This window comes from Sinocyclocheilus rhinocerous, unplaced genomic scaffold (genome assembly GCF_001515625.1).
Source record: "Sinocyclocheilus rhinocerous isolate Xijiao unplaced genomic scaffold, SAMN03320098_v1.1 scaffold1147, whole genome shotgun sequence".
Taxonomy (NCBI): domain Eukaryota; kingdom Metazoa; phylum Chordata; class Actinopteri; order Cypriniformes; family Cyprinidae; genus Sinocyclocheilus; species Sinocyclocheilus rhinocerous.
In genome coordinates, this window is record NW_015660497.1 from 26663 (window position 1) to 39805 (window position 13143).

General features: G+C 34.1%; 2 protein-coding genes and 1 long non-coding RNA gene across 3 annotated transcripts in view; 2 read left to right on the forward strand and 1 right to left on the reverse strand.

The window, feature by feature from the left end:
- The window catches only part of LOC107725047 (trypsin-like), an 8217-nt gene extending 5641 nt beyond the window's left edge, over positions 1 to 2576 (forward strand). Inside the window, exon 6 of the mRNA XM_016534190.1 lies at positions 1929 to 2576. Within this exon, the coding sequence (XP_016389676.1) occupies positions 1929 to 2210 (282 nt within the window). The 3' untranslated portion in view covers positions 2211 to 2576. The remainder of the gene's footprint in view (positions 1 to 1928) is intronic.
- On the reverse strand, positions 7 to 853 carry LOC107725052 (uncharacterized). Its single transcript, XR_001638082.1, has 4 exons — positions 579 to 853; positions 393 to 425; positions 232 to 268; positions 7 to 124 (listed from the first exon to the last, which is right to left on the reverse strand). It is a non-coding gene; the product is annotated as an uncharacterized LOC107725052 (long non-coding RNA).
- Positions 2577 to 4579: 2003 nt separating the features above from the next.
- LOC107725048 (trypsin-like) lies at positions 4580 to 11185 on the forward strand. The gene is made up of 5 exons (XM_016534191.1): positions 4580 to 4627; positions 9489 to 9657; positions 9736 to 10004; positions 10100 to 10239; positions 10533 to 11185. The coding sequence occupies exons 1-5, from the start codon at positions 4591 to 4593 to the stop codon at positions 10815 to 10817; spliced, it is 900 nt and encodes a 299-aa protein (XP_016389677.1). The 5' UTR covers positions 4580 to 4590; the 3' UTR covers positions 10818 to 11185.
- The last annotated feature ends 1958 nt before the right edge of the window (positions 11186 to 13143 follow it).

The following is a 13143-nucleotide window of genomic DNA, read 5'->3' on the forward strand; positions in this document are numbered from 1 at the left end:
GTTTAATAGGCCAAACCACACTGACCGGTGGATCTGCATCTCCAATCGCAGCGAAATCGTTTCCTCGCTCCTACATCTTCCACCCTATGACCCGGACACCGATCGAACTCAGCTGTCTAATGAACTAATGATCGAAACGTAGGGGAAAAAATCAGAAGTCGTTGAAATGTTGGCTTATCTTAATAAGATATGGTTTATATTCTTTATTTAGTACATAAATGCAAAACTTACCCTTCATCAAGTCTCAGACTCACAGTCAAATGTTTGCCTATAAAAAGAGAAAAACATATGTAAGGGGGAAAAAAAACAAAAAACTTTAAAGTGGTTCAAATATTGACTTATCTTAAGATATAGTTTATACTCTTTATTTGGTACAGAAATGCAAAACTCACCCTTCATCCAGTCTCAGACTCACAAGCGTGTGCCTGTAAAAACAAAACAAAAAATTATTCAACTTAAATTTATTTGTAAACAACACACACACAAGCAAAGACATTTCCTATACAACAGCCTTATAACCCATTAATAATCTGAGTTGCCTAAAAAAAAAAAATATTAAGATGGATGGTGATCCTCACTGTAATGTGCTCAGTCATAGCCTACAAAGGGAGGTAAACGGGAAATTGTTGGTTACTTGCTAATTACAGTTAAGCCCAAAGATGTAAGTTACACAACACTTTTACAGACTTTTTGTTCATGATTAAAATATGACCAATTCATACAACATAATGCATTTGTTTGCATTTATTGTTACCTGTAATCTGTTACCAGTAAGCAATTTGCAATCGTAAAACTAAATTATATATAAAATATATGATGGCCAATAAAATAACGAATGGCACAGAAAACGAGCTTGTGAGGAACAGATGTAACGTTAGGCCTAACTTACAGTGCGTCCAACTGAATGTAACGTTGACTTTAAAAATCAAGTTGAATCTAGTATAACTTATAAAAAAAGTTGAAATTGCTTAAATTATTTTTATGAGTTAAAGTAACTTAAAAACATAAGTTGTCATGGCTTTTTCATCATATCATTTTTGACAGTGTAACAGTCCTATCAATGCCCCTTCCTCACATCTAATCATCTAGCAGCAGCACAGTTGTATTACTAGAATATGAAATAGGTGAAATATTTCAATGCAAGCATTTCAGTCAAATATAATGTATGCAATATTATTACATTTAAAACTAAAAAGAATTAGTATATTAAAATGTAAATGAAAATGTAACCGGTTGTTCCCTCGTTTTAGTAGTCGTGGGTCAAAGGGTAAACATTTTTCTGTGTGATGGGTCCTAAATTATGGAATAGTTTTCCTTTCCTTCAATATTAGCCATTTTTAAATAGTTTTTAAAAACACATTTATTCTGTAGCTTTTAAATTCATTCTTGAATAGGTTGAAGTGGATTAATACATGATGCTGTATTTAAATGTTCTAATTTATTGTATTATGTTTTATATTTCATTTTATATATATATATTTTTTTTTTTTGCTTGATCTGTAAAGCACTTTAGGCCAACTTTTGTTTGTTTGCAAATGTGCCTTATAAACAAAGTTATTTTATTGTATAGTTAAATCAAAATGAGGGAACAAATTAGTGCAAAGTGGCCATGAATTAAAAAGTAATGAGAACAGGTACTTCAAGGTCCCCTGAAACGCTTAGAAACACGCAGCGTTACTCTGTGTTGACGTCATTTTAACTGGTGGCCATGATAATATAATTTTTTTCACGCATGACTTTTTGAAATGCGTCAGCATGACATCAGAGCAAGTCAGATGACATTGGGACATATTTCCAACTGGCATGCATCTTGACCAGTTGATGATTGGTTCTGCGCGGATTTTAATAGTCAGTTTTTAACAGTTGTTCACTGTATATATCCAGATACATAAATGTGATATATATTAATCTTGTGTTAATCAAAACAGGGAGACTCTGGAGGTCCATTGGTTACTAGGAACGGCTCCCTGTGGATTCAGTCCGGCGTTGTGAGTTTTGGTATTGGATGTGCTGACCCCAGATATCCCGGTGTGTACGCCAGAATCTCTCAGTACCAGGACTGGATCACCTCTACCATAGGCAGCAACCTACCTGGATTTGTCGAATTCAACAACAATGGATTCAGAAGCGCACCCAACCTCCTTTTAATTCCCATTTCTCTCACATTCTCCATCATTCCTTTCATATGCTCCCTATATCTCTCTTCGTAGAGATAGTTTGAATGACAGTCCTCAGGGTTCTTTGATTAAGAGGACAACTGTGCTGTACAAGTTTTCATAAATATGTGAAGTAGGTGCATAGTCATATTGTCGTTTGTTCTTTATCTTTTTAAAAATGTACTATTCTTGGAAAGCTCTTACTCTTATTTCCTGCACACTAATGAAGTTCAGCAAGCTTTTGCCCTCGGAATTTTTGCATAATGAGAGTGGAGTTTGTGATATTTGGCCTAAATAGGAGACATAAGTGATGCTTGCAATTATAATGCATAGCTAATTATTGTCTTCACTTTGAATTTATTTTTTGAGAGACTATTGTATTTTTATTGACTGATTGTATTAAAAAAAATAAAAATACCGCAGCCACTTGTGTATTAAAGTTTTATATTATTTACAATAACACTTCATCTCAGGGTCTGAATAGTAATTAAAGCATGCGTGCTCTGCATTGTGTTTAGAGATACTGGTTATTGAAAATCGAACCAGTAAAAAAAAAAACAACAAAAACAAACAAACAAACTTTATATGACTTCATATTTCTCAGTGTGACTCAAATAATTAATGGATGATCAAATAATTTATCTCTTTCATGTCCTTTACAACAGTAGACAAGAGAGATCAATCATTTAATTGATTGTATTGATTAACCATTTAAATCTTATAATCATGTTGAAATGTGAGTATCAAATATTATGCATGAAGCTTCTGAGGATTGTTTAATTGTTCATCTCTCAATCATAATTGTATTGCATTGCATTATGTTTTGCCCCTCACAATAAAAACTACAGAGCTTTAATCATAAAACTAAGCATCTAAATATTATTTTAGTAAGACAAATTATTGGGAGATATAGAGTGATAATTGATATTTATATTCATTAAGCAGTCTGCTCTACTGATATAAAGACCTCAGTGATTTACATTACATCAGAATTTCATCTTTTGGCCATATAAATGTTCAAAAAACCCAAACTGCATATTGCTGCTCAGGTTAGGCCTCTGAATAAAAATGAGGTGTTTCTTCTCATCGAGTCTGAGATCCATATTCTCCTAATCATACTCCTAATCATACCTAATCAATGAGCCATAAAAGCCTGATGTAGCAAACAAAGTTCCATACATTAAAAAAAGTGATTCCCTAAAAGTGAGGCCTATTCCAGAGATCAAAGTACTGATGCCATGTTGTTGCAACATAATATCCATACACTGTAAAATCTAATTAGTTGGGCTTACTTAAAAAAAGCATGCAAACCGATTGCCTTGAAAAAACGAAGTAAAGTGAAATAGGAATAGTATGTTGTACTGACAGATGCTTAGTTAGTATAGTTTACTTACACGAGAGTTCTAGTAACTAAAAAAGAACTGTAGGGGAATCAGGGTATCTTCCGTCCATTCCAAATCCGTTTTCAATTAAAAAAACAGAAAACGAAAAAACTAATCGTTTTTTAATTTATCATTTTATTGCCTTTGTTTAATATTTACTTAAAGTTATATTTTTCTATTCTGCCAGACACATAATCTACTCTAAATAATGGATTTTAGAATATTGGCCTAAAAATGGAATATGACATTTTGATTTTTTAACTAAGCTGTGACCCGGAAGTTCACGCGCCGGGACGAATGGAAACGGAAGAGTGCGGATGCCGAATTCAGTCGCGAAACTTCCTTCAAGCAAGCCATGGATACATACACGCTTTTCAAGGGTCCTAAGAGGGTAACTTTAAAGGACGAAGACATGACAACTGATAAGATTGGCCGTATATTTCAGGTAATGATTTAGATTTTTTTTTTTTTAATAAAACGTATCACCTATATAATATATATATTATTTTAAGTAAGTGTCACTCAAAACAGTAAGTAAATTGTTTTATTTGCCTTGAAAGTAGCTGTAACTTAATAAAACCTAGTAAGTATAACAACTAAGTAAAGATAACTAACTAAATCTAAGTAAGGTAAACTATTGGATTTTACAGTGTACATACACTCAACATATAGCCAACAATGTTGACTGGAGTAAAATATGTAACAACTAACTTTCCCAAGATGCGTTAAGTAGTAACATACGATTGGCCTGTGTATGAAACGAGTGTATAAAATCGCCATTTAATGGCAGCAGGTGGCAAAGTGACATTCAAGTACTCAACATACTCAAATTAGAAGCATTAGAGAAGCATCAAGACATCAAAGATGAACAGGGTGTGTACTAAAAACAGTGGCAGCAGGCTAGAAGGAAAAACAAGGTGTGTCAGAGGTTAACAATACAGGGTCCTACTGAATGCGGCAGCACTTGCTTTACTCGTCATTAGACATTTCTCAGTAAAGGAATCAGCAAACATTACACAGACAATAACATGAGGATGACGTTGTGTCAAGCTATGTGTTTTGCAGGAGCCATACTTCTTAACATAACAGGTAAGATCTGATATGACACTGCAACAAATAATAGGCGAGTTCTTGTTTAATAACTTCGGTTTAACCTTACAATAAAATACATTAAAGTTGTATTTTGGTTTAAATTATGTAGGCCTATTCGCCACAAGATGATGGGACACCTTTTGTTCATTAACTTCTATTATTTTCTTTGTAACACCTACAATTAATACCTGAAATGAATGTTACTTCTTCGTTCAAAATTCAGAGTAGTAAAGTGCAATATCAGTATAATATTAAAAGTAAATGGAATTAGTTTGAATAATTTTTCATGGCTTGACCGATGAATGGTTTTCAGTCTAACCTATATTACATTCTTAAACACAAGCATAATTATTTCTGATGAAAAACCTTTTGAAAATAACAAGGCTACAATGAAATTGGCTGTTGGCTTTTTTCTTTTCATTTCTTTTCATTTTTTAAAAATAAAATAAGAGCATTTAAGAGTTGTTTATGAGTCTATAATCACAAAAACACAATTTTCATGTACAGATATTCTTTCTATGTTGCAAAAACTTAAGTGAGCTCAATCACTGGTAGGCCTATATGTTCTTAAAGAAAGATAGATAATGTTCAAAACTGTACAAATAAATATATCATTTGTTTTTCTGACAGCTCTTACCAAAAAGTAGTATACTTCAAGTTTATTTTAGTAAGTATACTTAAGTAAAGTTCAAGTATATTTTTAAGTATACTTTATGTAGTAAGTATACAAATATCGGTGTACTAGTAGTATACTTGTAAGTGTACTATTTCAATACTCCTTGGGACTAAATTGGCCCACTTTCTAATATATAAAAGTATACTTTTAAGTATAACAGTAGTAAACTTTAAGTACACAACTAGTTTACAACAATATTTTTAGCTTGTACTGCAACTATACTAAAAGTGAACTTATAGGTACACTGATGGTTTACTAATGAAATACTTGTAGTAGCATTTTTAGTACACTTTGAAGTATAGTCTCAGTAAACTACTAGTTTAGTAGTTTTATACTGCAAGTATACTCGTAAGTTTTCTTTAAGTGAACTTTACATCATACTTTAAGTATACTACTATGTCCCTATTTAGGTATTAATTTGTATATATTTTGTTACATGAATATCTGAACATACAAAACATCAAAAGAACAGGGTATCTGCTTGTAAAAAAAATTTGTTATTCTAGCTTCATGCATTCTTTTTTTAAACACTTGAATGTAGATAAGTTTCATAAATAAAAAATAAACAAATAAACAACATTTTGAACAAAAAGCTGAAAAAAGACTATGAATTGGATTCAGAACGATAATCAAAACGTAGATAAAGTCGATCAACACCCCAAAGCTTGACAGTTATTATTACCTCTTCATTGGTCGACATTTTATTCCATAATGTTACATAGTTTTGATACTGTTTTATGTCTGATGATCGTGTTAGAATACATGTGGAAGCATCTGTTGTTTCGGTTTCTTCTTCACTTGTGTTTTTTGGAAATTCTGTACAGAAGATGTGTACTAGCACAAGTCAATACAGTCATGTAGCAACGATCACATTTGTAATTCTACAGAGCTTGTGATCGCAAGTAGCCCTGACTTTATTCGGGAGCTTCTTCCATCTGCTCAGCGTACGGCTTTGCTCTACCATCTCTCTTACCTCTGCTTGGCTAATTTCCCCAAGTTGGAGAGGGAACTCAGAAAACGTGCTGTTGAAACCCAGCTACTCTTTGGGTCTTCTGAAGTTCTTCTGCTGAAGGTAAAGATTAGATTAGATTAGATTCGATACAATTGGATTAGATTAGATTAGATTAGATTTTACTTTTCTGTCATTATGCAGAGTACAAGTACACAGCTATTGAAATGCAGTTAGCATCTAACCAGAAGTGCAAGAATATAGTGTTTTATATACAGATAAGGGCCGAGTAAGAAGCTATAACTTACAGTATGTACAGTGGAGTTGCAATATACAATATTAAACAGAGTATGTACATAATATAAAAAGGAGTGCATGAAGGGTCATATGTACAGTATGAACAGCAGCAATGTAAGAACAGTGGTAATAAATACAGAAAGTTGTATGTGCAATAGTATTGTTAAACAATGTATAGTATATGCAAAATATGAGCAGTGTTGTGCAAGTTACTTCCAAACTGTAATACATTATTTATAATATTACTGTCTCAGAATTGTAATATGTTACATGACTCCTGTATTACTTTTGAGTTACTTTCACCAAAATAACTACAGAAGTAGAACTTAACATTCTAAAATGACAAAATGTATTGCAGAGCATTTTAAATCCAGTAGAGGGCAATATGGTGTAATAATGACTGTGGGCTATCCAGGCTACTAAAAATATAGCTTATAATTGTCAAAGTGAAGGCTCAAGACAATGCAAGAAAGGATGACAGCCAGAATCACAAACGATCCAAGTCTGTTAAAAGTATGGTAGAGGTAAAGTGATTATCTGGCAATATCTGTGAATAGCTTGGATCTATTCATATTAGACACAACAGGATTATATGTAAACTCTAATGCCATGAAAAGATGCGTATACGTCCATCTCGCGAATGTACAGTCTTCTGCCATCTTCACCCATTAGCTGCTTTTCAACTGGACAGTGCGAGCCGGGGCTTACAGCGAGCCAGGTGGGGCTAATAGCCTCGGACCTCGAGCACAGAGGCCGAAATCATGCCGCGTTTCCACTGTCGGGCCAGTAGCCTCGCGGCACTCCTGTAAAACCCGCCCTAAACACGCCTTCACTGGACTACGTCACACAATACAAAGTTCCACCAGCGAGAGGGAGATGAATGAAATAAATCGCTAAACAAATATATCAGAAGCTGTCGTTTAGTCTTTATTTACAAACTTGGACACCACACGCTAAACAACATTTTGAACAAAAAGCTGAAAAAAGACTATGAATTGGATTCAGAATGATAATCAAAACGTAGATAAAGTCGATCAACACCCCAAAGCTTGACAGTTATTATTACCTCTTTATTGGTCGACATTTTATTCCATAATGTTGCACAGTTTTGATATTGTTTTATGTCTGATGATCGTGTTAGATTACATGTGGAAGCATCTGTTGTTTCGTTTTCTTCTTCACTTGTGTTTTTTGGTAATTCTGTACAGAAGATGTGTACTAGCGCCCTCTACAGTATAACAATGAAAACATGGATTCTAGGAGCACAATTATAGCTAAAATATATTTAGACTTTTTCTAAGTATAAGTCAAGTATACTTAAATGTCATTTTAAGTATATTTCTGAGAAGTACATAAAGCCCATTTCTGAGAAGTACATAAAAAGTAGACTAAAAGTATACTTTCCTATTTTTAGTTTAAAAGAAGTATACTAAGTAATAGCACACTTGAATAAACTTCTTTTTCGTAAGGGAGTGTATGCACCCTCAAGTCTTTGCAAACTCGTATTTCTTTTCATGTGGGAAAACAAAAAGGTAAATTTGTGAAGAATATTCTGGCAACTCTCTTAATGTAATGCAAGTGAAAGAGGACTGGATCTAAAGTTACAAAAATGCACCATAAAGGATTAAAAAAAAAAAAGATCAAAATATATTTAGTTATTAAGTTTTTTAAATTGAAAATCTTGAAATCCAGCTTTGCTCTTCTTTGAGAGTTCATGATAAGGGTAGCGATTAGTTCACAAAACTGTGACTAGCGCGTGATTCCAAATATCTCCATACAGTCATACTGTTTGAAATGAGATTAAGAGTAAAAGATTTTTATTTTCAGGTAAACCAAGTCTTTAATACTATTGACATGAATGAAAACACAGATAACACGCTACTCAAAGAACCAGTTTATCAGCTCTGTGTCGGCGCATCTACTACACCCGCGTACCTGTGTGAACCAGTTCTGAACTAAAGTCATTGTCAAGAAAACTAACACACAGAACAATACCATTAATTTGTATAGTCTCTAATCCATTTAACAACTCAAAATGTTGTTATTTCTCCATTTTTCTTTTTACAGGCTCACTTTGTCAGTTAGATGGTAAGTTTCTGTGCTCTTAATGCCCATACAAACACTTTCAACAAAATGATGACACAAAGTAACGCGGGGTAAATTGTAACACACGTAGTTTAAATATTTCCACACATGCTAGCATAACCAAATGTTCAGCAATCTCTGTAGTTACCATATCAACATTATAGAGAGAAAAAAAGTGCACCAAAATTCAAAAGTTTTTTGAAGATATCGCTGAACATTTATTTTTACCATAGTAAAATTATATTTCTGGCTTAAGTACATTTTTCATCTCAGTTTTTATTACTCATTTAAAATGAGACAAATCTGCTATTATTTTAATCTCCAATCTGTTATTTATCAGTTTAGATTATTTTTTAATGCTTCGCTAACTATCAGAAGACAGTAACCGATATGGTCATGTTACAACGTGCCCCTCAGCTGTTACAATGTACCCCACCTACGGGGCATGTTGTCACATTTCACTTCCAATTTTTGAGGGTAAATAAAAAAAAAAACGTATACACTGTAATTATGAAACAAAGCGACATATTTGTACTAGACAAGTGTGAAATTACTGTGGATAAAAAAATTATACTCTGAACCCTATGTGGATTTACACAAACTGAGAAAGTCAAAAAGTGTTACTTTGTGCCCCGCTCTCCCCTAGTTTAATTTACCTAATTTGTGTTTTGATTTAATTCGTCTGGAATTAATGAATTAATTATTAATCTTCCACAATAATAAAGATATATTAATAATTTGATATATACTGTATATAAATGTAATATATTTAATAACAACTTAAGATTATTCAAAAAGACAATTTTATGTTGATTTCAACCAGAAAACTCAGCCTTCTTTTCTCTCATCAGTGTGCGGTCAGGCTCCTCTCAACACCAAGATTGTTGGAGGACAAGCTGCAGTTCAGGGGTCTTGGCCGTGGCAAGCAAGCCTTCATAGAATTACGTCTGGAAGTCATTTCTGTGGTGGGAGTCTAATCAATAAAGACTGGGTTTTGTCTGCAGCTCACTGCTTCCAGAGGTATGAAGTGATATATAATATAACACTATGTAGATAGATGGTAGAGGAATTAAGACTGATATTTGTCTCTATTTACAGCACCGCTGTGTCTAATGTAAAAATCTACCTCGGCCGTCAACTCCAAACGGGCTCAAACCCGAATGAGATCTCCAGGACAGTGACTCGGCTCATCACCCATCCCAGCTATAGCACAACTACCCAAAACAATGACATAGCACTGCTGCAGCTCTCCTCTTCTGTGACGTTCACTGATTATATTAGGCCAGTTTGTCTGGCGGCTGCTGGTAGTGTATTTGGTGGAGGTACTAAGAGTTGGATCACTGGATGGGGCAAACTCAAATTTGCAGGTGAGTTCAATCGAACACGTCTATGATTCAAACTTTGTATAGTGTCACAACCAAAAAATGATTAAATTTTTTCCACCATGCCATTTATGTTAAAGACACCCAGATTCCAAACATACTGCAGGAGGTGCAGATACCAATTGTAAGCAACAGTGTTTGTAATAAGGCCTACGGAGGAATCATTACAAGCAACATGCTGTGCGCTGGACTAGATGAGGGTGGAAAAGATTCATGTCAGGTACGATATCACTAACTACAACTTTTTACACTGACTTATCCCTGGGTTATCGTCTTTCTAAACCCCGCTTTTATCCCTTGGTAAAGCAGTTTACACTTGTAATATAGATGTGGTGTTAGCAACGCTTTTGCCCTGCATGGGGTTATGAATCCCTGCTCCGGACTGCAGTGTCAAACTTGTACAGTGAGAAATGATGCAGTGTTCGATTCAGTTTAGCCCTGTTGTGAGGTTAAACTGGCTTTACCTTGTATACTGTCAGAGATATTAACATGACATTATCTTAACCTATGCAGGGAGACTCTGGAGGTCCAATGGCAAATAAGAACAATTCCCAGTGGATTCAGTCTGGCATTGTGAGTTTTGGGCAAGACTGTGGAATACCCAAGTTCCCTGGTGTTTATACCAGAGTGTCTCAATACCAGTCTTGGATCAGCTCTCAAATAAGCAGCGATCTACCAGGATTTGTCTCATTCACCTCCACTGAATCAAGCTCAGGCTCACCCAGTCTCCTCTTATTTTCCCTTTCTCTCACATCATTAATCATTCCTCTGATTTTCTCCTTATTTGTATTTTCTTGATTTTTATTATTTCATTTTGGTTATGCTTTAATACATTAGAGTATTCGTATTCTTTAAAATATAGTACTACTAGTGTACTATTAGTATGTATGTGTAGGCCTATATATAGGAAATCTTGATATAGACCCTTTGTCAACATGAATAAATACAAATCCACTGCAGTCACTTTGAATTCAAATAAAGTTTTGCTCAATTACAATAACAGTGTACAGTAATCTAATACTTTGCACTCTGTAATAGAAACGGAAGAAGTGTAACTTATGCACACTGATGGCCCCAGATGTATAATTTATCTGAAACCTGTACTTGATTTCCTCTTTTTCCATGTTATATAAACCAAATAAATGAGAAAAAGCTATTGAGCTATGAGTTGGGGGTCTAGTCTAATTGTTTGTACTGGCAGATGACACCTAGCTGATTTTGCTTGGAGTTCACGCACTGCAAAGTTTAGTTAAGACTGCCATCTAGTGCTGTGGCAGAGGACCTGCAGGCTCAAACTCATTCATTAACTGTGCGTACGCAGGAATTTTTGCTTTGGTACTACCTCTGATAAGAATTAATGTTTCAGCTTTCAGATTCTGCCCATGTTATCACAATATTCAAACAAAACAAGTCGGAAACAAGTCGGTATCATTGCCAATATGTGAAAAAGAAACCCGAAAACTAACAAATTTATGCACACACATACTGTATACTGCCCCAAAAGCATACAGTACATTGAACACAATTTGACATTATGTGACAACATGCCTCAGTACATGTATATGAATAGGCCTACACTTTAATTAAAACCATTTAAAACCATTGATAATGTCTGTTTACCCTCCTTGTTTTTGCAATTTTTATTTCTGTTCTAGTTTTGCCCGATTTTTTTTTGTGGGTTAGAAAAAAAAAATAAAAAATAAAAAATATTAATAAATAAAAATTATGACCACATCTCCTCATTTGTGTATCACTGTCTGAACGTAGGTTTTGATGTAAAAATTTAACTTTATGTTAAAATACCACAAATGAATGCCCGTGCATCTTCCCTGCTGCCTTAGCAGTTTTTAAATGCTATAAAAGTAGTATGTCTGCATATTGTTCTTCTTAAAATGTTATGCATGATGAGAGATCTTGCAGCATAGACAGCGATGTTTAATATTTGTGCTTTGTATGTAGGTGTTACGGCCAAAATGGCAATATGTGAATGGAAAAATCAAGTCTGGAATCATCTGTGCTCAAAATGTATTTAGCTGTAGATTGTTTCCTTTGTTGCCAAACAGGCACTTTTACATGCATTACACTTTCTCCTTGGTTTATTTTGCTTTAACCAGGGGTGTTCAATCCTGCTCCTGAAGGGCCACTGTCCTGCAGACTTTATCTCCAACCCCAATTAAACACACCTAAACTAGCTAATCAAGCTCTACTATAACCATGCCAGAAACTTCAAGGCAGCAAGGCAGGTGTGTTGAGGCAAGTTGGAGCTAAACTCTGCAGGACAATGACCAAATTTGGACATCCCTGGCTATATGCACACACACACACACACACACACACACACACACACACACGTTGGTTTTTACTGGGACTCTGTGTGTGTGTGTCAAAAGTTTTGAATATTTAAGATCTTCTTAAATGTTTTGAATGTTTGGAGAACTGTTTTTGTGTATCTTCTAAACATTTTTTTTTTTTTTTAAACTTTTTTGTATGCATCAAATAATCTTAAATTGTATCACAGTTTACACAAAAATATTGAGACAGTATGAAGAGAGAGACAACATGGCAACTGATTAAAAATAATTAAATTTTTAACAACATCACATTGCAGAGCTTCAGACCCTATATACACTGGATCTGCATATTGATTATCAGACATATAAACATACAGTGTTGGGAAGGTTACTTTGGAAATGTAATAGGTTACAGATTACAAGTTACCCTACTTAAAATGTAATAAGTAGTGCAACTTTTCAATTACTTTATTAAAGTAATGTAACTGATTACATTTGATTACTTTTTGATTACTTTTCTAAATTTCTAATGTTTTCAACTGTTAATCATTTTCAAACATGTAAACCAGGCACGGTAAACCTTACAGTAGTACTCAACACTGATTACTGTCACACTTTCGAAATCCTTCATCACTTGAATTAAGATGATCAAATTTGAACACATCCACCACAAAATCAGACTTTAGTACCGCCTTTTACTTTGAGATTGATCTGAAGTTCAATGCAGATTTAAAATCATAAGAAATAGTTTACTGATACTGTTTTTGAAACCAAATCTTTGCATAACTACAGGAAACACTGCATCTAACAATGGTTTGGAAAAAATAGTTAAT